General features: G+C 42.3%; 1 protein-coding gene across 2 annotated transcripts in view; it reads left to right on the top strand.

The window, feature by feature from the left end:
• Positions 1-27921, top strand: part of LOC138261666 (unconventional myosin-Ig-like) — a 912364-nt gene that overhangs the window by 353662 nt on the left and 530781 nt on the right. For both annotated transcript variants that reach the window (XM_069210894.1, XM_069210895.1), the window contains 3 exons: positions 4067-4273; positions 4855-5000; positions 14601-14715. In XM_069210894.1, the coding sequence (XP_069066995.1) occupies positions 4067-4273; positions 4855-5000; positions 14601-14715 (468 nt within the window). The remainder of the gene's footprint in view (positions 1-4066; positions 4274-4854; positions 5001-14600; positions 14716-27921) is intronic.

Genomic DNA, 27921 nt, shown 5'->3' with positions numbered 1-27921 from the left:
TCAAAAGGCCCAAAACTCAAATATGTCTGATAACGGAGTCGGGGGCCTAACCCGACCTCCGTCTTACCGACCTGCTGGAGGATCACCAAGATAAGGAAGACAGGGCCTGGAAAAGCCTAGGTAGGCCTTTGGTACAGGAGCTCAGGAAAATGCTGCTGCTCTGCACCGGGACCTCAAAATAGTGAGCATGTGGAGCTGGGCTGGGTCCCTTAAATAGACCCAAGGCCCGCTCATGTGCCACACCCAGTCTGGCTGCAGGAAAGGATTCTAGAAGGGCTCAGAATAAGGACCACACCCTGCAGTCCTGCAGCAAAGCCTTGAAAATGAGCAATACATTGCAAACAGTAATAAAGACATTTCGGGATACATCTATGCAATGCAAAAGGTTAACATACAGCATCAACACACAATGCATGAATTATTACATTACATAAGGATTGGCTTTTTGCATTACGTCGCCCGTAGAGCGTGCACTGTCCTGATGTTGACACACACACTAGTCTGTACTGAATATTGTGTTTTCCCCTCAGTTTAACGATAGTCATAAAAAAACTCAATACTGGTATCAATTAATTGGCAGCAGGCGGTGTATGGAAACTGTTAGAATGTAAATAGTTCACAAAAACATCGCAAGCACAATTTCCGAGGGGACAATAGTAAATTAACTTCAAACACCTGTCTAGGATTTATGCAGGGAAGTAATTAACCTTTCAATTATTGTTACAGAAAGGATTAGTGAGACTTTGAAGGGACTGGACACCTCACAAAACATTGTAGTTGTTGGCACGAGAATGTAAATATCTTTTCCTGGCTGTTCTCCAGATCCAGCCTTTGTTTAGTGATGCCCCTCACAGCAGGGTAATCTCCAGCCTAGAGCACACGCAAAAAGATGTGAGTTTTCTGCATTTCCCTGTTATCACAAAAGACAAAAGGCTGGGCCTCACCTATAGGAACACCTTTAAAACTGTAAAACAGAGTCTGCAGTCTAGCCCGCCCTTACCCTTCAACACTGGGCTGTGCTTCAGGAGGTTTAATCATCCAGCCCCTTAATAATAAAGTCTTCATTTAATTTCTAAGGGGAATCCAGTCACCGTTGCCTTACTTAGGTGTCTGGATCTCCACCCTCCAGCCTCAAGTTAAAAGCAATACACTTTCTTTATGGTGCGGAAGTTGTCCAAGCTACCACCAGTGGGTATCCACAGTGATCCTGCTTTGCTACTGATGTATTAGAAACTTTAGTACTGCCCTTCATGTCACAGTGATCATTGAAGTGTGACAATCTATGAAGCAAAGTATTAATAGTTTAATTGTAAAGTGGTGCACTGAAAGGCTATATTAACATGCATTCACTCTAGGCAAGCATTTGAAAAGCAATGGGTATAGCGTTTTAAATTTATGTTTAACGAATTATTTGACCTTTTAAGTAACAGTTCACAGTAACAGTCTGCATTAAAATGATATTAGATTTCATGCAGAAAATGTTTTAAAAGTAACATGCAAATGCAGAGATTGTAGTACCATCCAATATTTATATGAAAGGGTTAACAGAATCTTTTCGTTTTTAATTTTCTGTAACCTGAATATGTCTGGTAGCTTATTAAAAATTAATTTATGTTTTAAAATGTAAAAAGTGCAATGAATGCATAAATTAATTTGCTGCTTGGATTAGTCTATGTGAGGCCTGCAAGGCCCTGCTTCGTGACTGTGCAGAAAATGTTGATCCATTCTTGTTAATGTGAGCTTTTCTTTCAGATATCATTCTCATGAGAAAGCTAGCTTGGGAATAGATATTGTATTGTTTTATGCATAGCAGGCTTGTGAGCTAAACCTTGAGACCCGTACATTCAGGAAGCTTGAAATAAATATGTATATAAAATGTTTCAAATTTGCATGGAAGAGAACACATGGAAGCCCTGAATTCTCTCTGATGTTGCAGTCTGATTCATATGACTGTTTGCCATTGGTCATTTCCACTTTTTGAGTCATGGACGGACGAATCATCGTGTCCAATGAACTTTAATATACCGTTCCTCAAATGGATTTGCAGCACAGTCCTTTTCCAGACTTTATTGCAGCTGATCTTTTTGTCGCTTGCTGAACCCCTTGGACTCTGAGAGGTGCAACCCTCTCTAACCTTTGCACCTTTGAAATGCCTTGCTGAGACTCAGAAAAAACTATCCTTGATCCAAGAAGAAAACTCTTGATCGAGCTTCTGAAATACTGACACTTTCCCTTTTTACCTATTTTTTGTTAACCTTAATTTCTTGATTCCCCAGATTTCCTTTTACCAAATTATTTTTGTCCTTTTTGTGCCTTTTGTGTTTTTGTCCACATGTGCTTGTCTCAAAACATGTTAAATGTAATTGCTAATTCGTATGGTTTTCCCTTGGCCCAGGCTTGTAGAATTGTAGACTTAGACCTGATAAATGGTTAACAGGATTAGGGAGCACGTTTCCTCCATTTCAGATTTTTGTATTGCTCTTGTGCGTTGCGGTCGTTGAGTGCTTAGTATTTCTCATGTTAGTTCGTCTGAACTTCTTTAGAAGGTTTGGTCAACCTATTATGATTTTGTATCTTTATAATTTTGGTGAGAATTATCTATGTCAGACTAAGCATTAACTTGTAATAAAACCCCTTGAACTTTATTTCAACTTGTAGTATCATGTGTGTCCCTAAAAGAGTCATCCTGTAAAATGTATTTTATTGTTGAAGTTTTGATGCCTACTGTCTTCACACTCTTACATGCTGGATGAAAAGCTTCATTGACCCGGTCCTAGCATAAATCATGTGAAGAAAATATGCTACAGCACTTCTTATAATTAATACTGTGAGCCACTCTTCTGGACAAACATCACCAGACATCCACTTCAGTGTTTGCAGAATCTCTTTTTCAGTTTTAGCACTACATACCAATATATCTTCTCACATTGTGATGATCATGAGGTAACTGCTTCAATCAAACACACACACTCAATTCTTCCCAGAATATGCATACAATTATTATACAACCATTACTCTATGCGTCCAACCCTTGATTTGATCAGCTGGCCTTTTGGACTGGTGATGTAATTATAGTCTTCAGTGGACAGACTGTTCCTTTGATTCTAGTGCTGATTGAAAGTACTTAATATACCACTATAATCAAATTAAAGTATGCTATTATTTCTGTAGGCTTGCATCCTCAAATTGCATGACATCTAAAAAAGTGGTGTCTATATTTCTAAATCTGGCATGAAAACTGACCTAACTTCTGACTATTGCCTTTTTTTTCTTTCAAATGTTCCTTTAATTACTTTCCATCCTTTGCATGCATCCTCCCTCTGAGCACAACCTGCTCCTTCTTTCATTCTCTCCTTCTTTCAAAGTCATACCCGTGTAACCTAACAATACCTTAAATGCTCAAGCCCATCTACTAACCCTACCGACCATCTACGTGAACTCACATACCGCCAAACCACTAATGATCCAACCTAACTCCTGTTAAGGTAATCTACCACATAGAAGCTGGAATAAATGCATGGAATGGTTTGCTGAGCACCCAACGGAATCCAAATGACTAACAATAACCAATAACACTGAATTACTCTCAATATAAAACATATTAGCATCCACTATATATTTGCAAATGTAAATGAAAATTAGTGAAGATTAAAAATTTGTATCTTTCCAATCTAAAAAGAAGCGACTTATAAGCTGATTGTGTTCTGATTGGTGGCTCAAAGAGGTCTTATGGTAATAAATGCAATTTATGAACCAACCAAAGGTTTCATACCAAGATAACAATCACAGAACTCCTTCCTCTTTGTTACTATCAGGTGCAACATCCCTGTCGTGTACAATTCTCTGTTGCTTTGCAGCTAGGCTTGAGACATGTGAGTCACAAATGTCCGTGTATATTTGGCCAGCTGGAAGTCGGTGGATCTGATGAGGAATGTGAATCTAAGGGAATAAAAATGCTATCCATTTATTATGGTTCCCACTTAGTATGTCAGACAAAAAAGAATAAATGTTCTCGGAATTCAGCCTGTTCCTTTTCTATTTGTAATATCTATATATTTTTCTACAGGGAAATCTGTGCTTTGTCTGTGAGGGAGACACAGTGGGGGTGCAAAATGGTGCTCTGGTCTCCTACATTTCAGAGCTGACTGCCACATCACGCGAGGAGGTGTTCAAAACCTTGCTGTGCCGGATGGTGGCCACGGGTGGAGGCGAGGTGATTGAGAAGAGGCACAACTCTAAGGAAGCCAACTATGGGAGGGATGCCTGTGCCAAGGTAAGGGCTGTGGGTGATGCAGTTTAAAAGGCTTACAGTTGTGTTACGTTCATTCGCAGTGAGGGTGCTTTGACAGACATTGTCTCTTGCTACTAATTCCATTCAGCACACAAACACTGCTACTGTCCAAGGAAGTACATTAAAGCCAGGAACTTAAGTAAGATGTGTCATATCATATATTTATGTTCAACCTTGGGGAGCATTCCAAAGTTGAGGATCAGTGACAGAGGAGACCCTCCCACCTCCTAGAAACAGTCTTGAGATGTCTATCACAAAGAGATCCCAGCCGAGCATTTCCTAATTTTCTCAGCACAGATACACCAGCAGAGGACAGATGTTTTCCATTCCAACTTTAGCTCAAGAATGCAGGCACGTTAATTGCTTTCTGCCTAAGATCTTATGATCTAACCTCGCACTTTGTCTCACACACACATATATGAACACACACTATCTACATAGATCTGGAAAGATGGCAAGTTATCCATTCACACGCCCTGACGCCCTGTAAGTACTGTGGGTGTGCAGAGAAGGACATCATACTTTAAGGACTGCCTCATGTTTTTTGCCTTCCTGTTTTGCAGGCCATCTACGAACGCCTTTTCTGCTGGATTGTGGGGCGCATCAACAGCGTCATTGAGGTGAAAAACTACGACGCCCGTGTCCATGGAAAGAACACTGTGATTGGAGTTCTGGATATCTATGGCTTTGAGATCTTCGACAATAATAGGTAAGATAGGGATAGAGAAAAAAGGCCCATATTTAAGAAAAAGTGGTGCATCAGCTATGATGCGCCACTTTTCTTGCTCCAACCTACTGGCACTTAACGATGCCATGGTGTGCCGTATCGTAAATACGGCACACCGTGGCAGTCGTTAGCACAATAGCGTCAACATTTTTGACGCTATTGTGCCGCTTCGCTACGCTAGCGTCACAAATTTTGCGCCTCTGCAGCAAAGTGCTAGGGGGCCCAAAGGTTACTATGGGAGCGTCATTTTAACACCTGCTCTAAGCAGGCGTTAAAAATTATGCCTAAAATGGTGCAGTGAAATCTGTTAAATTTCACTGTGCCTTTTTTGCGGGCTTCCTAGTGCCAGTACGCACCCCTTTGCTTCAATTATGCCTGGTGCAGGCATATTGAGGCGCAAGGAGTTATAAAGTGGCGCAATGCATGCATTGCGCCACTTTGTAAATATGGCGCGGCAGAAAAGCCACTTTGGCACCATCTTAGAGTAAAAAGAATTATGCTATTGCAGCGCTAAGGTGGCGCTAGGGGCTCTTAAATATGCCCTGAAGTACACTAAGAAGTGTATGAGAATGTGGAGAGAGACTGGAGTCAGGGAAGAGTTAAGGGGATGAGAGTGACATCTAATAAAGGGTAGGAAGCCACAGCAATTCACCAGGGAGCACTGCTAAAAATGCTGTGGTGATTCACTGTATGACGCAGACTTCTGAAAACATCTCAGAAGAATTCACATGTGTGGTTAGTAGCCTGGAGTTTGGAGGTCTTGTGGAGGGGGTCGGGGGAAGTCAATAAATGTTTTGAGAGGAAGAGAAAGAGAGGGTGTTGTGGAATTTGAGAACAAAGACAAAGAGTCAGGAAGATAAATAAATAGATTCATAGGCCCGGTGAAAACGCTATGTGATTGTTTTCTTATTCTCATGCTTCTCAGGGGCCCCTCCACCAGCAGCCGTTGCCTCATCCTCGCTGCTGAGAGGTGGCAGTGTGGGGAACTATTTTATTAACTTGTCTCGGTCAGTTATGTTGGTACTTTATCTGTCGTGGAAGATTTGAAACGTGTTATGATGTGCCCTCGAATGGGAGGGAGCTTGGCAGTTACAACGAAGGGACAATGACGGGGAGTCAGGCATAGGACGAGCCTGACATCCTGCTCACAGAACCATACACCATGTGTGTGTAAAATGTACGCGAAATGTGTAATATGCAATGTGTTATTATTGCAGAGTGTGGGACAAGAGAAGTCATACCTCAAGTGTTTCGTGATGCCCACTCTCGCTCAACAATCTAAATAAATCTCATATGGAATTCATGTGGTTTTAGGCCATGCTGTTCTTTATTGTGTAGCAGCTATAAAGAAATGTATTTAAGTAGAAGGCAAGGAGTTACATCCAGGCCGAAACTTCAAAGATGTGAGAAAGAACAGTATTCCAGGAATTATTTCACGCATACAGAAAGCAATATATCATTTATAATATCAGTAACGAAATCACTCATGCTGAAACCACCAAGTCCTGCATCACGCTCAAGGATGTGAGCAGGAATACCGTTCCAGTGCTTGTTTTTCTGAGTGTAGGAATCCAAACATTGTATATTTACACACTCCTAGCTATCAAATCTGCTTGAGGATAAACAGCTGCACTGCTCGGAATGAATGCAAATCATTTCTCCATTCACTCACAATATGTGCCGGTAGTATCCATCTTAGCAACATGAAACCATGTTCTTCTTTGAGCAGTCTATAGCAGTTAAAAAGCATTCTGGGACACACTGTGTTTAGTCACTCATCACCTTTTCAACCTCCATGAACTTCGATCTCTATGCGCGCGTTATATTTGACACTCTTTGCATCTGCCACAGAGGTCTTCAGGAAGGCACTCAGATATCTTTAACATCTCATTGCCACTTACCTTCCCTCTCTGTTCCACCTGCAGTCGATAACCTTCTGCAAGGGAAAGGATTCAGAAATTCCAGCATGGTGGTCGCTCATCTTCGTGTTTGGTTAGGAAACACTGGAACCAATTCTGCTTTTCCGGAAGGAGTTGAAAATGTGGCTCTTCTTTAATTCAGTCTGACCGCTTCCTATGGTCTTTGTGAGCTAAGGTGGCCGGGAGCGGTTATATTTAATCATGCTCTCAGCAAATTCAGCCGGTCAGACCAGAATATTCTGTTTTCTGTAAATGAATCACAATTGCAAAAACGTAAGATTACAAACTATGATTGAACTGTCATCCCAAGATTTAGAAGATGTTGGTCGTTTTTGGTTCACAAGATAAATATGTAACTTTAACAGTGAAAATGTTATATGATACTATATATATCAAAACTAATTTCCGTTTAAGTGACCTGAATGAGAGGGCTTCCAGAGTAATATCACAACTCGTCATGTAAGCAGTGAAAATCGGAGCAAGGAAGTCCATCCAAACAAGAGAAACCACCACTCATAGAGAAACCTATAAACCATAAAACAATCCAACTTGTTGAAAGCAGTGGACCAAAGAAAACAGCAAGGCCTAAGAAGAGATACTGGCACAATACTAGACCACAAAATGAACAGTTACTCCCACAGTACATCTTCGTAGAAGTTTTCATGGCCCCCCGGAGTCATACATTTTGTACTCCAAGTAATAATCCTTCTTTCTTCTTTAAATTTCTTTTCTACAGAACTAGAAATACAAGTAACATTTCTTTCTGTATGGAAGGATTCTCTCATAAAAGTGGAATAGTCCCAACTGAGAAGAAGAAAAGGGAGATCTCAGGTTCCAGCTTCCTCCTATGAAAAGGACGCCCACCGAGGGAGATCCAAGGAGAAGAAACACCGAATGACTCATCACCACCATTCTAAACACTCTCACCAATCACAGGATCATCAGTTGAAGTACCAACATATTTGCCAACACAAAGACACAACATGTTAAATATGCTCAAATTTATAGGGGGAAAGTGTAGGACATAAAGAAAAAACAGACAGATTTGTTTGCTGTGCATACGTAATCTGCATCCGTTACATCTCTTTTTACGCTCTGGAACTCAGAACAGAAGTTATTTACTGCACTAGGTAAATACCTCAACCTGCAATAATAGTATTTACCGGATTATTTAAATTACACCCCCCGTTTCGACCTACTCGCCTCAAGGTCAAAGTGAGTGTGCCACTGTGTGTAAGAGGTACAATGATTCGATCACGTAGTAGATAGAGTGAGAAATTAATTGACTTTGTAATTACACAGTAATTGTTTGATCTAGGAATGTATATTTATTTAGTAGAAGTGTGTGAGGATGTAGAATCAGTGACAGCATGCTAAAGGGTCTCATTAGTTTCACATAATAAGGCATAATATTTTGTACGAATGGATCTACCATTTTAAAACCTATCTGTTATGGAATAAAGTTTGAATTAATTTTGAAATTCCTTTCAAATACCAGGCTAATATCCTTGTGTTTTATTATATTTTAGCATTTTCTGCAAAAAAGTGACTTTCATGCAAGAGTATTATTATAAATAACACAAGATGTCAACTAACTGAGCATTGAGCAGAAAAAAGAAGAGATAGTGAGGAAAAAAGGAAATTTTACCTTTCTGTAGTCCTAGTTCTGCATCATAGGCATTCTCACAGAAAAATATTTTTGAAAAATATATTCAACGTCTCTTGAAAAAAGAAACACCTTCCCTGTTTTTTAACACATTCATCGATTTTTTTCTTCAGAAAAGCTTTCACTTTTTGTGAAGTGCCCCTCCTGTGGGAGAAAGAAGGCCACTTCGGACCCGCATGCCTATGTGTAGTCTGCTTATGTCCATCCCGCACTGTGAAAGAATGCCGCTTTTGTCAAAAAATGAAAAGAGATCCCTTAAGGACAGAAGGGAATTCCCCTGAGAGGGACATTGGAGGAACTCAGAGAGGAAGAGGAAAGGAAAACTAGAGAAGAAAAGGGAGGGCACCTCTACAGTTCCAGCTTCCTCCCATAAAAAGGACCCCCAAAGAGGGAGATCAATGAAGAAGAAACACCATAGGCATAAGTGAAGGAGAACACTGTACTTCTACAAGCATATCTAGACTTTGGATACTCTGTTGAGTTGTTGGACCACTTCAGGCTACATGTGAACCTGGAGAAATCAGCCACATCTCTGGATCAAATCCTAACCTACCTGGAAGCATCTCTGAATACGACCAGAGGAAAATAAGTGTCTCCTTCGGAGAAAAGAGTGTATTCCATTTCTCAAAATGTCACTAGTTATTACATGGCACAACATTGACAGATAGAAAATGTACCTCTCTGGATGCAAAGCCTCTTGCATTTTTTTGCTGTCCAACGCCTTTCTCCACGTGAGACCTCTGCAACAATGCTTGAAAGATCAATGGACGCAGGGTCAAGAAGATTGCGACAACAGAATCTCATTAAATCTCCAGATTCAACAGTCTTTTCGGTGGAGGTTCAACAAGAAAAAACTTCAAAAAGTAGTTCCATTCCACCATTATCTTCCAAAACAATGTTTCTGTCCAGGGCCAGACTGGGAATCATAAGGAGCACTGGCACATATAGTCAGTCCAGACCCTATAGGGTGCATAGCAAGTTAGCCTAACCACTACAATGGGGCTCTCCCCTCCCCCACGGAACATTTGGGAAAAATGGCAAAAACAGTGCATTCTACAACACTTTTTTTCATTATATATTCAATGTTATTATTTTTAAAGTATATTAAATGATGACCTTCAGTGCACCTTGATGCTGCAATCTTTATTCCATTTTACATAGACTTTTGTATTTCATGTAGCGGAGAAACGGCTGAACGGATTGTAATGACATTTCACAGCAATGTACATTAAACTGTGGAAAATTATTTTGCTATTGCAAGTGATGTTGTGAAGTGGTTATGAAGTTATAAGGGCCAATGACTTAGTGACATCTTGCTGCACAATCCTACTAAAAGAGGCAAGGAAACCCAAAACATAAACTAGTCTGCACATGTAAAGTTTAAGATTTATTGCATGAACAACTGAAAGATCATTTATGTTCACATGCTAATGGAAACCTATAATCAAATACATAATGAATAGAAATCATCATAATCTATTTTAGTTTTCTTTACATGCTCTCTGGCTCGCAAAATAAATCTGGCCCAACAGGCCAAACTGTTAGAAAAGGGGTCTCTTAGTTTGCAGTGGTTTGCACTCTATCCAAGTAGGGACCCACACTCTAGTCAGAGTAAGGGAGTCACACAGCTAAAATAATCCCTGCTCACCCCCTTGGTAGCTTGGCATGTGCAGTCAGGCTTATCGCAGAGGCACTGTATAAAGTATTTGTACACATGCACAGTAATACAGTGAAAACACCACAAAAGTACTGCACGCCAGTTTAGAAAATTAGCCTATATTTATCTGAGTAAAACAAGACCAAAACAACATAAATTCAACATTCACAAGTAAAGATATGATTTTTTAAAGATTAAATCTTAGTAAAGCTCATGGAAACACAATAGCCCCAACTGGGGCTATCACAGAGTCTTGATGGAGTTATTCTCAATAGTCCGGCGCCACTCGTGAGGGAGTGTAGGCCAGTCACAAAGTCGCATGGACCCTAGGTACAGTACCTTGGAAAACAATGAGGAAACAAAGTTGTTGCACGGAGTCAGGGAGGTGAGGCATCACTGAAGAAAGTGAGGCATTGGTTCTTTACTGCTACCAGGGAAGTGAGACACTTGTTCCTTGTTGCTAGGCCGAGGTGATTCGACATCGGTGGCAAGGCGTCAGTTCCTTACGACAAGGCGGTGTTGATGAATCCAACAAGTCAAGATGCAAGGGGTCAACTTTGTGGTGTCACGATCACACCACTGGGGCCACAGGTGCTGCGGCGAAGCCAGGTGTCATGGACATCAGGGACATGGCACTCAGGACTCATGCTGTGGCAGGACTTCGGAGGCGCTGTGGTGGCAGAGGGCCCATATTGCATGTTGCGGTTATTGCACTCAGCAGAGACCATAGGTCCGGTGCAGGCGGCGCAGAGTCAGAAAGCGGCGCCAGTGCCGAAGTCCCTTTAGAGTGGATGTGCCTGCTTTCTTCTTGACTGAACCAGATATCACTCCGAAGGGCCCAGGAACTGGATTTGGCATGACCTGGCAAGTCAGGACTCTCAGCAAGAGAATCCAGGTGCTGGCAGATGAAGTCTTTAACATCCCTGGGACTTCTTAACAGGAGGCAAGACCAGTCCAAGCCCTTGGAAAGCCTTTGGAAGCAGGATGTAGAAAGCAAAGTCCAGTCCTTTCACTCCCAGGATAGAAGCAGGCCAGCACATCAAATCAACAGGCAGAGTGACAGTGCCTCCTACAACGTCCAGCTCTTCCTCCCGCCAGAATGTCCTCAGTCCAGAGGTGTTCTAACTTTGTAGGGTTAGAGGCCCAGTACTTATACCCATTTCTTCATCTGAAGTAGGCAAACTTCAAAGCGAAGTCTTTGTAGTGCACAAGACCCTGATTTTCCTGCCTTGGCCCCATACACACTCCTGGGGTTTGGTGACTGCTTTGTGTAGGGATAAGCACAGCCCTATTCAGGTGCAAGTGTCAGCTCCTCCCACCACTCTAGCCCAGGAAGACCTATCAGGATATGTAGGGCACACCTCAGCTCCCTTTGTGTTATGGTCTAGAGTGAATTCACAAACAGCCCGACTGTCATCCTGACCCAGATGTGTATTCCACAGGCAGAGGCACAGAATGGTTAAGCAAGAAAATACCCACTTTATCAAAGTGCTATTTTCAAACTTACAAGTTAAAAACTAACTTCACCAAACAATGTATTTTTAAATTGTGAATTCAGAGACCCCCAAACTGCATATCTCTATCTTCTCACAGTGGGAAATTACACTTAAAAGATATTTCAAGGCAATCCCCATGTTACCCTATGGGAGAGATATGCCTTGCAATAGTGAAAAAAAAGTTTAGCAGTATTTCACTATCAAGACATGTAAAACATACCAGTACATGTCCGACCTTTAAAATACACTGCACCCTGCCCATGTGGCTACTTTAGGCCTACATTAGGGAAGACTTACATGTAGTGAAAGGGAACGTTTGCGCCTGGCTTGACAGAAATGGCAATTTAAAACTGCCCACACAGAAACTGTAGGGGTAGTTCTGAGACATGTTTACAGGGCTACTCATGCAGGTGGCAATATCAGTGCTGCAGGCCCACTAGTAGCATTTGCTTTACAGGCCCTGGGCACACATGGTGTACTATATTAGAGACTTACTAGTAAATCAGTTATGCCAATCATGGATATGCCAATTGCCAATACAATTTAGACAGAGTCCTTGCACTTTAGCACTGGTCAGCAGTGGTAAAGTGCCCAGAGTGCTAAAGCTAGCAAAAGCTAAATTAAGCACAGAGTCAAAATTAGGAAGTCAGGGGCAAAACATTTTGGGGATAACCCTGCAAAAAGGGCTATTTCCAACACAAACAAAAGTCATCTTTCTTATGTACGCCTGTTCAACAAAGACTCACTAGAACCCCTTTATCTGCTGCACTCCAATCTTAGTGATGTGTAAACAAATCCCCATCCAAATGCATCCTTGCCATAGAGTGGAGCTTGGCTGTACGAAAGATGAGTTTGAGTGCTGTGCAGTGATACAGGCAGTGAGGTGGGAGAAATAATGGAAAATGACATGAAATAAAGTTAAGTGCAGGAGCGAAAGAAGGAAGAATTGACAATAGGAATGAAAGAGGGAAAGAAGGAAGGAAGCACACAATTTGCTATATGCACTGGACAACATAATCTTCATTTGTCTCTGCATTTTCACACTTATAATGCAAAAACAAAAAGTGATACTGACCAGCCCCTCCACTTCTGTACCCAGTGGGCTGAGAGAGTGATGTAATAGTGTGTAAAGGGAGAGAATACATAAAGGAAGGACTTGCTGCATGGGGTTGATAACAGGGTTGTTAGGAAGGATAGAGGGAGTGAGAACATGTCAAAAGAGAAGAAGAATCAGAGAGAAAGAGGGAAGAAAGATGTAGTGTGGCATAGAGGATGAGATCGAGAAAAGTGAGAGATGAAAGAAAAAGAGACAAATTGAGAGATGGAGAAGAAGGAAAGCGAGTGATGAATGAGGAGCTAGAAAGAAACAGAGTTCAGAGTGTGGAAGAGAAACAAAGCGTGAGCTATGTCATGAGATGAAGGGTAAATATGAAGTAGATAGCAAGATGGAAGGAGAATGAGATAACGCAAGGGACTATCCACAAGACAATTTTTGTTGGCTTGGACCACTGTCTTGACTCTTCTCTTTAATTCTCTGGCTTGCCCACCTCCATTGACGTCTATGCCATTGTTTTTCTCACACAATGGCAACCCATTTTTAGCCCAAAGGCCTCTGAATGAATGTGCATGAAGTCTGAGATCACTTCTCCGTGTGGTAAACAGTGTGTGAAGGTTTAACTGAGGCGGAGGGCTTCTGGCCCACAGCTCTCTCAAACCTCTGTTTACCTGATCAACAAAACCAATAGCCAAAATATTATCTTTATTTCATGCACTCACGGCTGAGCTACATCCCACTTTCGAGGGTGAGCCAATCTGTGGCTACTGGGTCCCTGAAGCACTTTGGCCCAAATTTAAGAAGGGCCTATCGCCACATTAGCATTAATTTTTTTTATGCTAATATGGCGATAGTGTGGCAAAAAAGCCACGTCATATTTGCAAAGTGGTGCAATGCTTGCACCACTTTGTAAAACCTTGCACCACATTATGCCTGCATCAGGCATAATGTATGCAAGGGGGGCATTCCCCCATTAAGGGGACCGCAAAAATGGCGCAAGAGAATCTATGAGATTCCATTGCGCCATTTTTAGCTGCATTTTTAATGCCTGCCCAGAGCAGGCGTTAAAAGGAGGCACACCATTCTTTTTACTGGGCCTCTATGTACTTTGCAGGATTAGTTGCCACATTTTTAGGCACTAATCTTGCTAAGTACAATAGCGTCACAAATTATGACTCTATCGTCCCTAACCTAAGCCATCGTGCGCCTATGTTAAATACCCAACACACACATGGTGGTGTTTGGGGTACGCAATGGGTCGCAAGAAAGCACCACTTTTCTTAAATCTGGGCCTTTGTGTTCATTCTGTGCACTAGACTTGCGTTTGACTTACTGACAGTTTATTTACATCTGTGGCCGAATGATTTTCGCCATTAACAGCCAAATAACTCAGTGAATGTTATTCAATTTGTCCCCTTTACTAACATGCAGGATTTGGGCTAGAACTGTTAGCATATTCTCCAATCTGCAGGGCAGATTCAATTAATTCGTCCGACCTTCAGGGCATACTCGTTTGCTTTCTCGCTTAAAAAAATATTTTATGCCTCTCCTCGTTGCAAAATCCTCAGCAAGCCTGCGTGTGTTCTCTAATTTATGAAGCTGGAGAGTCGGGAATAAATTCACCCAGAAGAGAGAGAGACAGTGATGTTTGCAGACTCCTCGTGTCACAGGGTGTAATTATATAATGCTAGTCTCTTGTACGGCAGAAGATATGACTAATTGTGAATAAATAGCTTAATAATTATTTTTGGTGGGTTTTGACAATAACGCACGGCTTTGTTTGATTGCAGCTTTGAGCAGTTTTGCATCAATTACTGTAACGAGAAGCTGCAGCAGCTGTTCATCGAGCTGATCCTGCAGCAGGAGCAGGAAGAGTACCAGCGGGAGGGCATCGCGTGGCAGCACGTGAGTACCGCATCACGAGGCAGGATTCGACGGGCCCTTCTCCTCGTGGCAGCGCGTGAATGGTCTTCAAACTTTTTAATGCCTGCACTCATGTAAAAAAATAAAAATACACCCCCCCACTTCGGAATGAGAAACAATGTTCTCAATAGCATTTTACAAATATTAACAGCTCTGAACATATCGAACAAGTCACCCATTTCAGATATGCTCAGGTATTCCTCTTAAAAGTGCAAATAATTACATGACTGCCATCGTTCCCTTGGCAGCCAGGTCTCCCTAAAAGTGTAAAAGTATCCAAAGTTTGATCCTTTATCGGAAAAGGGTGAGGCGCTTTGAGGTTTCTTTATATAGGAGCACAGCTCATCGAAAATCACGGTATATCGGGTATCTCTTGGCATGGCAGCGTGAGTACTTCTTTGCTTGTTAGGATGGGGCATCTCATTGTGTAGCAGCATAGGAGTGCCATAATGCACGGCAGAATATTATGACTGACTCGTCACTTGACACTACTTAAGTGGTACCTCAGCGTGGGGGGAAGGGATGTACCGCACAGCCAGAGCTGCCGACCGTGGAACAGGGAAATGAGGCTTGAGTCTCGGCGTGGGCTCAACATCCTGAGATTCTGGACAAATCACTTAAACCTTCTTTGCTTAAAAAAATAAAAATAAAAATGAAGGCGTGTCCTTGTGCAATGTAACTAGGGCTCATAAAGTGCTCCAATACCTTAGGGTCCAGGTCACGCTACATAAAACTGCCCCAAAAAAACATTATGTAGTATATCCCCTTGTGTGGATGTACCCTATGAAACCTTTCAAGCCTGTCACCATATTTTATACACTGTGCACAACTTTTTTCAATATAGGCCAATCTACAAACTCCAGAGAGTGTCCAAGGACCTGATTATAATCTCAGCGTTGCTGCGGTTACACCATGTAATTGATAGATATGAGATCTACTTTCACAACAATTGAGAAAATGCTTTAGACTGCACCGGGTTTATGGAAAGTACTATAAATACTAATACAATATTACACCTCCTTGTATGACAGGATATAATGCAAGTCATCCCTTGACAACGTGTAACTACCTCATCGCATTACAGTGTGCATCTCATCATGTTGTGGTTGCATGGGAGTTTTCAGTGGGTATCTCATAACGTGGCAGCATGTGAGTACCTTGTCACATAGAATTTTGTAAAGGGTCTCTCATTGCAGGGCAGCTTGTGAGTTCCTCACCCAAGGTTGAAAGTAATGGGTACGACATCAAGTACAAACACAGACATAAAAGATACCAGCAATCAGACTTTTCTCCTGTCAGAATCGAAGACCACTGGTAGGTATAAGTAAGACCCTTACTGTAACTTACCACTGCTTCATTCAGGCACACTCCAGTATGCAGGAAATTCGCTCATTTATGTATGAGGAGAGTTCTATGCCACTGGTTAGAACAAGGGCATCTCACAGAATACCTGAATGCAAAACCCTAGCTTTTAGGCCTTTATATAGCTGTTGAGCCCTATTGATAATCCAGGGACCAATGAGAGACGCTCCCATCACTGACCACAGAAATTACCAGAAAACCCGGTAAAATGCTTTTTCAGCATCAAGCATTATTATTTCGACCGGGCTCCCATCAGCCGACCCAACCTCTATAGTGGAGATGGCTGTGTTCATGTGGACTGTGGTATCTCACCCATGTAGGAACCCATGTTGATTCCCTTTGACCTGGTCAACATTCAAGGAAGATAGTCTGTTTGCAAGAATCCAAGTGTAGTTTTTAAAATCTACTTTGATCAGTGAAATCGGCCGATATGACCCAAACACCCTAGGGTCCTTCTGTTTAGTAAGAATGCCAATATTAGTTTCTAGCCAAGTTTGGGGAACCTGCCCAAACAGCTCATCGGAGTTGAAAAGCTCACAAGAACCTCTGAGAAGGTTGTATAAAATTCAAAAGGAATTTGATCTGGGCCAGACGATTTCCCCTTGGCTAGCTCTCTTACTGTGTTCTCAACTTCCAACAGGGAACGTGGGTCCTCCATGCATGACTGCTGTGGCTCGGTAACCATGCAATTATAATGCTCACCATTAAAACGGCTAATGGTATCTACTGGAGCCGCCCCATCACGTGATAGAGCTTTTAATAATACCTACCAAATTCTTTGCTAAAAAGCATTTGATCATTAACTAGATCATCCCTTTCATTAATGATTGCCTAGATACTATTCGTGTTCATTCCATCCTTGACCTGAAATGACCGTAAGCGACCCATCCCTTCATTGTTCTCAAAGACATTTATTTGCTTTGCTTGAATCTTCTTTACCAACCTATCCCAAAGCCTCTCACCGAGTGTGGCCTGAGTGGTTGTAAATTGATCCAATATAGAGGCAAAAGACTCCCAAGCATGATTTAGGGCCTGATTTGGATTTCGGCAGAGGAATTACTCCATCACAATGGTTATGGGTATCCTCTCTGCCGAAATCTAAATCCCATCGTATGGGATTTAGATTTTGGCGACAAGATATCCGTCACTGTTGTGACGGAGTAACCTTTCAGCCGAAATCTAAATCAGGCCCTTTGTATGCTACGTGCTAAATTACATTCCATGGCACTGAGAGAAGACATTATACAAATCTCCTTAATCTGCTCCTTGTATTGATAATCTGAGTATTTTAGTTTATGGCCTCTGCAACGGGCCTTAAGCACATCCCAAACCACTGGTGGAGCAGCAGAACCTACATGAAACTGCCCTTATTCCCTTAGTTCTTTATTCATATAGCTGATGTATCCCTCTTCAAGTAACAACTGTCTATCGAAAGTCCAGTTACAAGACTGGCTTGTCAGAGCGGGTTGCTACATTAGAAGAAGTAAAGATAGTGAATTGTGATCAGAGATCACCCTGGGATTCAGCTGAACCATGAGAGAGGATATTAATGAATGGCTCCCAACATTCGTGAGAGTAATTTATTAGTGATGGAATACAAAGTATATCCAGGTTCGTTGGTACAACAACACTGCCATACATCCACTAGTGCATAAGACATCATTACCTTTCTCAGAGACTCCGTAAAATGTTGTTTCGTTTAGGAGACTCCGCTTGGCCCACAAGCCACATGGAGCCCGGGCCAGGATGGAGAGTAACATAAAAATCTCCACAAAGTACCTATCATTGGCTCATGCCAGAAATGTCGTTCCCCCAACAAGTGGTTGAATACTGTAGCATCATCCTTGTTGGGTCCATTTAGTACACATACCGTGAGTATTACTTTCTCCCGGGTAATAGTCCTAATAAGCTGCAGATTGACCAGGCACTCAGAGGAGTACAGTCCGGTAAGATCAATGGGAGAATATATCCCTAGGTAATGTGGATCCAGAAGCGGAGAAGAAAACACTGATTCCAAGTTGGTGTTGATCAGAGTCTTTAATCCTTTAGACAGCGTTTGTCATCGGTGAGTTTTTCATTTTTGCAGGGAAACAGCCAACATGTGTTTCGTCACACAAGTGACTTTATCAAGGCTGGGCCAGTCCGGCCAGGGAAAGTACGATCGTGGTTGGTAAGGGCGGTAGGTTGGAGAGAAAGTGCTGGATCAGGCAGGTTGAGTGTAATTCCTTCAGTCGTCGAAGGAGGGAGGCGAGGAAGCCCTGATAAGCCTCCAAACGAATCCCTTATTGATAGTTCTCGATTCGTCTGCTGTGCGAAGTAACGCGTCTGACGACTGAAGGAATTACACTCAACCTGCCTGATCCAGCACTTTCTCTCCAACCTACCGCCCTTACCAACCACGATCGTGCCTTGCCTTCTAATACAGGATTGCATATTGTTTAAATTCTCCGGAACTGCCTGTAGTTAAAGGTACTGGTGGGGTTTATCTTTATTCCAAAAGCCCTTTTTTTTTCAAATTGTACCAGTGGTACATGGCAATGATGAGGCCACACAGTCAGGTGTCTCAACTTAATCTTTACTCCACTGAGCCTTTTATGCACTGCTTAATAATATTTCAATAGTAGAAGGAGCCTTCTAATTCTAAGCCCTCTTTCCAAATGTCAGTGACAGAGCACATCCCTTGAGTATCAACCATATATTGCAGAGTACATCATAGAACCCCAGTGTATCTCATCATGTGGAAACTTGTAAGGATCTGATTTAATGAAAGAATGCATGGGTATCATCCTGTGAGAGCACGAGTACCACAGTTTGAAGAAGTGCTTGGGTATTTTACTGCAGGCCAATATGTGAGTATTTCAATCCATGATTGCATGTGATTGTGTGTCAGCTTCCAAATAGCTATATATTACCAGGGAACGTGTGAGTTCTCCTTCAGAGTATCTCCACTGATAATCATAAGCCACGAATAGTCCCTCCCATGTGCTGGGATCCTTGAGCACATTTTCCAAAGCCGCATTTTCTGTAACATCTTTGCCTTACGGAAAGGCTGGGAAATACATATGACACAAATGCATACTATATTAGCCTAAAAATGCTATATTGTCAATTCCATTAATTTACATTAAAAGTTGGGAAATACATAAAGTTCTGAAATTGTACTAGAAAGGAAGAAAAGTGACATTTTAAAAACATCCTTCACAAATCCTTTTTAAAGTCCTTTAAAGTGAATGAAAGGGAAGGACAGGTCAGTGTAGCACTTTAGGCTGCAGCTATGTTAGAGGTCTCTTGAGGGCAACTAGACCTCCAGTGTTGCATTATCCCATGCGCCTGACAGTTACCTCAATTCTTTTTTCCTCTTCCACTGAGAGGATCTTGGAGCACTGAACATTGGCATTTTTAAGGGTTGTTTTTTACAAAAACTGTTCAAAACCAATTAGAATTGGTTCACTCTCCATCCTTTAGGATCAAGAGTATTTTTCTGACAGGAAAAATAATATTGTTGCTCAAAAATGCCATCTCTTTTTAAGAAATGTACCGAATGTGGCTGACAAATGGATTTGTATCTTCTACCTGCCTGAATCTCAGATCCCCCAGATGACATCATCACTACAGCTCCTTCTCAAGGCGCACTTTGAGAGTGAATGAGAAGATACGTCCACACAGCCAGGAAGAATTGCAAAAGCAGCAGAATCCATTTTTGGTTTAAGATCTGAGGGGTGAGAAGTGGCTATTGGCCCTCTACCAGTACTCTTGTCTCACTTTGTGAGGACTGTTGCCGTGGTCATGAAAGAGCCCTGTACCAAACTGTTTTCTTTTTTATTTTCAGAAAGAAGTAACTGAAGTGGAATTGTTTTTTTGAAAATATAAATAAAATGCTCCCATCACTATGGAAATATTCTCCCATGGCGAGGGGAGCATTTAGCAGCTTTCAATTCTCCTTACCACTACAGTTGTCCTAGTGGTGACAGGCAGTGAAATTGATCTCTAATTCCACCCATCTAAATTAAGTGGGTAGAATTACAGGTCTGCCTCTGATGGCCCTTACTCCGCAAGACAGTTGGAGGAGTTTAATCACAACAGAGGTGGAGTAGTCCCTGCTGTCATTAAACCTGCTCCTATATTTGGTGAGCGGACTTTTCTCTTGGTGGTATGTATACTCTATTCTGTTCTGAAATAGTATGCATACTGCCAAGATATATATCGAGCCCCTAGTCTTCCCGTTCTTATACGATGGGCTGACCAAGTCTTCAACATACCAGCAAGCAGTTTGCGGTTGCATCTCTTGACTGAATTGGACCTGCACATCAATTACAAAAAACAATTTAAATCCTAATACAAACACTTGATTATCTAGCAACTGTTTTGGATACTCCAAACACAAAAAGTGTTTCTTTTGGAAGAGAGACGATTATCTATTCTTAAGAAATGTCACAGCTTGAAGAAAACAGCCGATCCAAGAGCACGATAAATGTTGCCTTTTCTTTGTTCTCTGGCATTCTGCATCTTCCTAACACTAACTGTGTTTCTGATTATGAAACCCCGGCAACAGTGCCTGAAGGATCAATGGGACCAGTTGTCAGGCAAATGGGAAGACAAATTTACTTTAACAACACATTCAGAGGAACCTCTCTGTTGGCGGGGGCTTCCAGAAAAGATGCAATGTGGAATGAGGCACCTTCAAGACATCACAATGCAGAAAATAATAACTGGTGCCTCCCTGTCAGATTGGGGTGCTCACAATGGCCATGTTCAATCTTCACATTCAAGGTACTTGGAACAGACACACTACATCAGCCTCCCAGAGTTGAGAGTGGTGCACCTCACCCTGAAGGCTTTTCTTCCATATTTCAAAACAAACCCCCACTTGTTCAAATGGACAATACAACAGCAATGCATTATCTGAACAAGCAGGTAAGGGCAAGATCCAGAGCCTTGTCCCTGGAGGCTTGGAGATTGCTAGTATCCAGAAACCTCATGATTACAGCATCTCATCTGCCAGATACCCGAAATCTTCAAACAGATTCTTTGAGTAAATCCATCCAAGAGAGCCATGAAAGCAACATAAATGATGCAATTTTATGAGAAGCCTTTTGTGATAGAGGTTCCCTCAAATTGACCTCTTCGCAAATGAAGAAAACAAGAAATGCCCAAACTTTGCCCCAAAGTTTTACCAACCCTGAATACTGGGACATGTCCAGACAGATTTTTGTATGCCTTTTCCCCCATTCCCCTATTTCCAGCCGTAGCCATCAAGGTTACTTCCTTGAAGGCTAGAATGATTGTTATTGCTCCAGAGAAGCCTCGCAGTGGTGGCTCACTGATCCTCTCCATTTATTGAATGACCACAAAGAAGGCTACCATGCAGCCGAACTGTCTGCACAAGTTAGGAGGCCAAATACTGTACTGCACCTCAAACTTCAATCTTTGAACGTGGCAGCCTGGCTCCTGGACTCATTCGATATGGCCCCTTAAATCTTTCTCTGGGGTGCATGAACATGTCAGAAGACTACAAGAGCATCCTACTCCTTAAAGTGAAAGAGATTCTGCATCTTGTGTTCACAGAACAATTATGATCCTACCATCTGCCAAGAAGAAGCACTGCTTCCATAATTACATCATTTGGCCGAGACAAAGCTGTAATTCCCTTTACTAAAGTCTGCCTTGCAGCAATCACTGCCTACAGAAAATGTTCTTCATAAGTATTCTTTTTTTTTTTAGTTCCTGTAGTTCAGGATTTTGCTGAAAGCATTAAGAACTTTTTTCCACCCATCCATAGGACCTCTTCTCTATGGGGATTGAAAATCCTCCTTTAATGACCCATAAGACCTCCCTTTGAGTACATACATAAGTCTTCTTTGCAAAAGCTGCTTTCCTGCCTCCATAACTTCTGCATGGTGGGTTAGTGAGATATAGACTTTATGTTGTCATGAACCTTATACAGTTTTCCATATTAATGAGAACTCACTCCAAATGTTTCCCAATAGTGGTTTCTAATTGTCTTGTTAATCAAATCATTACTTTACCAGCATTATCTTCAGAACGTCTTGAACCTGGCAGAGAGTTCCTCCACATCTTGATGTGAGAAGAATGTTAAAATGTATCTAGAAAAGACGTAACACTGAAAAAAAGCCCTAACAGTTATCTGTCAACTCTGGTCCATTAAGGACAGGGTTTGCCACATCTGAATAATCTCTGTCTAGGTGGATAGTTTCTTACATTCCCCTGTGCTATCAAAAAGCTAGCAAAGCATTGCCTGGTAGATCAAAATCCTGTTCAACCAGAGACTGCTGCTGCTTTACTGAGAAATATCCGAGATTCTGAGATCCGCAAGCTAGCAGCATGGAGATTTGTTCACAATTTTACAAGATGCTATTGTCTTTATTGAGACTCTAGAGCAGATGCCAAAGTAGGGCACACCTCCTTCAGAATTCTATTTGCCTAGGTCTGTTCTTTTTCTTGCTTCCTTTGTGACTTATGGAATGAGCTATCTATCCTATCCAGTGCATATGATTATATATGGGGATGCTGTGAAGGAGAAGGGATGGTTTTGGACCTTTAATCCTAATTCTCCTCCAGAAGAATCTCCATTGAAATCACAAGTCCCATCTTCCTGATAGAAGAGATAACATTCGATTTACAACGTTAAAAAGAACTGAGGTAACTGCCTCCTACAAAGCATGATGGGACACTGGAGGTCTAGATGCTCTTAAAGGCACAATTTCCAATTTCACCCCTTCATAGTTGAAGCCTACAAAGCGTCATTTCCCTATCCTTCCCTTTTATTAACTTTAAAAGACAATAAAAAGGGTATGTCAGGGATGTTTTAAAATATCATTTTTCCTCCTTTCTTGTGGCATTTCAGTACTTTTAATATTTTTCCTAGCTTTTAAAGCAATATAATGGCATAGGAAATACAGTTTTTTCTAGGCTGCAAATTTATGCATTTTCATCACATGTCCTTCTTTGGCTTTCAAAGTAAGGCAAAGGTTTTACACAAAATGCAACTTTGGAAAAAAGTGCGCCGGGTTCCCCCATGTGGGTGGGTATTCAGTGCTTATGATTTCAATGGAGTTTCCCAGAAAAGAGAACTAGGATTTCAGGTAGGAAACAATTAATTTCTTGTCAAATAGCAGCATGTGAGTTTTTAATTGCATGGTAGCAAGTGACCAGTGAATAGTTTATTGCATGGCACCATGTGACCAGTGAGGACCTCTGTTGGGACGAAAATGACCCCCTAGATGGTTCAGTAGAGCGTGCATCCCTGCCCTGAGTTTCTCCATTGCACAAATCTATAGATTTTTTATTTTTTTTGCCTAATCACACGTCAGGCATTCATGTGGTGGCTGAGGGCTTTCTTTAAAATGGCAGGAGATTCACAGCAAGGCTTTGCCACCTCGGGACTTAAACAAAATCTACCGCTTTTTTCTAAAAGTTGCTACTTTCAGCTAACTAGGCTGAGAGGAGCTGGCAATGGAGGAAGCAACTTGTTATTGTAGAAGAAGCAGGACTTTTTTCCTGTTGTCTTTAATTGGAGAGTTTCCTACCAGCATCTCCTGTTTATAAAATTCTACCATTTCCATTCAGCCGGGTCCTTTACTCCAGCCTTCAAGGATATGAGTGGCACACATGTATTTCCTCTTTGTGTATCTTTGTGTATTAGGCACATTGGTCATAGAGTATGTGTATTGTGCTTTACTGTGTGCAAGCAGTAATCTATTTTGGAACTCCTGTATGTGTGTGGCTGACATGATGGAGGTTGTTAACAAGCTTCCCAGGCAGAAATATGATGTGGTTCAAAATTAATGACCATCCTCAGCCCCTTTAAAGTGAGACAGGCACTTATGAATGGAGGGTGGGAGACAGGAGCCCCTTCTGAAGAACATTGCAGCCTCTGTCTCTGTACTGCTTCATTCTTCTCCCGGAGGTGTGCTGCAGAAAGTTTTGTTTAGCAGCCCATTTGGGAATACCCTCCTCATTTTGTGCCATTGTTTGTGGTCCCCTGGCTGAGTACATCCACCTCCCTCCCCTTGCTGACAGACTCTAGATCCAACATTTTATGGGTGAGTAGCTCTTGGGAAGGGATGTTGATCCCCTGGGATTGTAGAGGCCCCAGAACAGACCTCTGCAATTGAGCGGTGAATTTTTTTTCTCAGAAGTGGTGTCCAAGCTCTGGAAACCAATGTGGAGGAGAAAATCTAACTGAATTCTAGGGTTGGTGTCCTGTCAGCTGCCTTGTCAGATTGGTAACAAACCACATATCCTGCATCCTGCTAGAAGTGGTACTTGCATGATACGTTAAAAAAGGGGCCTCTTTTGGTGAACTGAGAGGGCAGTAATGGAGGTATCCATAATGGAGTGCACTGACTAAAAGAAAATACTACAACACATTGTCCTGGAGAAAAGTAGCTATGCAGCAGTGACTGTGAAGCTGTACCAGCTAGAGTGCAGGGAAAGATTGTCCTGCCCAGCTCGCAAGCCCTGACAGGTAAGTCATCATTGACCCTCAATGACTGTGTGCCTCCTAGTTACCTAACACAGACATTGGACCAATCCTTGGTCCCCCTCTTCCCACCCTGAACCCGCATGTGCCCCATTAGGACCTCAAAGCCTTGTTTGGTCTCTCTTCTAAAAGAATATTATTGAGGTGGTCGAGTATTGAACCACTTAAACCTTGCAAGCCAAATGGAACTAGATCTGGGGACATATTTACTTAAATGGTGGCGCTGGGCATCGCAGCAAGTAACCTTGCTGCGCTGCCCTGTGCCACGGGGATTGGGCAGAAATGCACATATTTACAAAATATGGTGCATTTCTGTCCTTTCTACCTTTACTGGCACTCATTTGGCTGTCTGGTGCCAAAGGAGGCACCCTGCACAAAAACAATCCATATAGGCATTTTCCTCTTTCTGTGTGTGCTGCAGAATGCAGCGCACATAGAAAGAGGAAAAATTAGGGAAAAAATATGTTTCTTCTATTTATGCATCCCCTGGGGAGGCGTACGGTTTTGACACATTTCCAGGGTTTACCCGTCCTTGTAAATCTAGGAATGCGTCAAAACCCCTGGGTGTTGTATGAGAAAACCCACTGCAACACCTGTTGAACACCCTCCTGATGCAGAGTAAGGCAACGGAGCGACTTGTACTGGCTTGTCTAACTCCATATCTATGAGGCTCTGAAAAGCCATGCAAAGTGGCTTTTGGTGGTGGCCTCATAGATATGGGTCTGAAATATGCGCTGCCAGATTTTTTTTTTAAAGTGATGCTTTGGCAGCCTATGGGGCTTGTAAATGTGCTCCCTAGTGGCTCCCTAGTGGCTGAAGGGATTTCATTCAATGAAACGTGTGTAGGAGCACTCCAGAAATTCCCTCCTTCACCTCAGTCAAGAATTGCAAACGGTGGTTGTTTGCCCTTCCATTTGGGAACATCAAGCATTTACTGCCATCGGGCCTGGTTATCCAGGCATGCAAGCTCTCCGTGACAACTTTATCCCTCAATTGATTCCCGCCATTGTGCCTTATTTGGGGCCCACAGTCTCCCCTCACTTCCCAAAGATTGAATTGTTTTGTGGGTCCTATATTCAGTTACATTTTGGGCAGTGGGCTATTTGGACCAGTGAGACTGTGGATGAAAGCCATGGGGCAGTACGGAGAGCTCCATCCCTTGAGGAATCCTGCACTGGCCTTAGTTTCCCTAGTGGAGACCAGCCACTACTGTTCGCTGAAACAAATCCTCGTGCCAGTTTCTCCCAAAGTGTGAGCCCAGTTGAGAGTGCTGTTTCAAAGAGTGAGCAAAACTCCAATATCTGAAAAAAAAATGTTTTGAGAGATTTGTGATCTAATAGAGAAACAAAATATCTAGCATCAATGTGAGTACCTGAAGGAACTGAGCACTTGCACGTTTATTGTGTACAAAATATTGATAAATGCAGTGGGAGTTTCACTATGGAACACTACAAAGATGACTTCACTAGAGTAATGCTCGGCGTTGATGCTAGAAGAAAAGCTGTGCACTGAAGCATGATATGGGGAAAACTCCACGGCAGCCCACTCATTTTCATTGCTTTGAACCGTGAGCATTTGCTCTTCTTGAAGAAGCTGAATCCATCAAAAACAAGTGAAGAGGGGACTGTGCATTCAAAATGGCATATTCTTTGATGGCACGGCAAAACACATTGAAGGTTTCTAAAATGCAAGAACTCACAAGAGTGCAGACATTTGTTTTGGAGACAGTATATGTTTATATGTACAGGCTCTAACATCACTGTAAATAAATGACAACATTTCCAGGCTGGACTGGCCTTTTGGGTCTTAGGGAAAAACCTTCTAGGCTGGCGAACAGTGTTTTTTTGTCCAAGTGACTAGATCATGGAGCTTCAGCCCCCAAAACAGTGTTAATGGAGCTGCATAATTCTCTCATAGGCGACTACATCATGGTCTGTTCAGAGAATAGATATCTCAGAGTTCTATGCCAGATATTCGAATATTTCATAATGTTCTTATCTTGTTCTGGCTTGGTGAGTTAAGACACGTGTCAAATCAAATTAAATCTGGCAAAAAGAAGCATGCTGAGGGCGCACTGTGGGGCCAAGCACTGTAGGTTAGTATGTGTCATGACGGGCCTCTCATAACAAATCACCTACTCCGTAGGATGTATTTTGAGACGTAGAAGAAGGTGTCATATGCAAGACTTCTGCCACATGATCATCACACATTTAAGAATACGTATAGGACAAGCAGGCCCTCAAACCTGCAGCATTCGGTTTAGCCCACTTGTCAATCTACCCCTGCTGGATGTAGGAGACCACTCAACCCACAAGAGTGACCGCCATGAGAGCCCTTTGTTTCACTGTTACACCTGATGCACGAAAACCACGAAAGAGGAGCAAGAACCTAGGGTGACCCCTAGGGCAGTAGAGATGCATGTACAGGAGAGCCCTTTTGTATTACAACACGACCGAGTCTTGACAGAAGGTCTACAGAAGCAACACTAGAAGGTCCTTAGTCAAAATTAAAGTTGGGCTACCGAGACCCATGTCAAAGCTCAAAAGAGTGACTACTGCTGGTGGCTGGAAAGAAGGGTCGTTGTAGGGAGATGTGACTGTGCCATTAATTTCTGAGTTCGTCCAGTACTTTATCATTTTGAAGAACTTTGTATTACGTTTTTCTATTCTACATACATTTTGCATAAATTGTACATGTACATCAAGTGCTGCATAGGCGGTGGGGGGTACAAATCCCACAATGAGTGTAGGTCAGGTTACAATAAATTGTGCTCATTGGTATGAACGGAAATACATATCAGCGCAGAGTATTGTGCGATCACATTCGTAAATCATTTGGTGAGTGAAGAAGTAAATATCTCCACTGAGGTGAACAAGAACAGTAACAACAGTGATGCCTCTGGTAGGTCTGGTCCCAGTGAGTAGTGGATGTTTGTGGGACCATCTCACAGTGTGTGGATGTAGAGGTTGTGTGCTGGGCAGTTATTCACCACACAACGATAGGTGAAGGAGGAAAGTGGGGGCTGGGGAAGAGGATGTTGTGATCGCAAGGTAGGGGGGATCCCAAATAGAAGTGCATCTGAGAGCCTGCATTGGTACAGAAGGATATATTTGTTTAAGTCGTCCTATTGTCATCTTTTATACAGTCCCTGAAAGAGAGGACAACCTTGTCCATAACGATTGTTTTGTCCAGTACAGAGGCCTGTAACATAGCAAGCAAGGTAGCCAGCAACATATGAAAGTGGATAAATTAGTGGCGGTGTGGGAAAGTCTCAAGCTCCATCATGAGCAGAGAAAGCTGAAGGCATGGAGACAGAAGTGCTC

The sequence above is a fragment of the Pleurodeles waltl genome, chromosome 10 (genome assembly GCF_031143425.1).
Source record: "Pleurodeles waltl isolate 20211129_DDA chromosome 10, aPleWal1.hap1.20221129, whole genome shotgun sequence".
Taxonomy (NCBI): Eukaryota; Metazoa; Chordata; class Amphibia; order Caudata; family Salamandridae; genus Pleurodeles; species Pleurodeles waltl.
The sequence above is the reverse complement of the archived record's forward strand: the minus strand, read 5'-3'. Positions and strand labels throughout refer to the sequence as shown.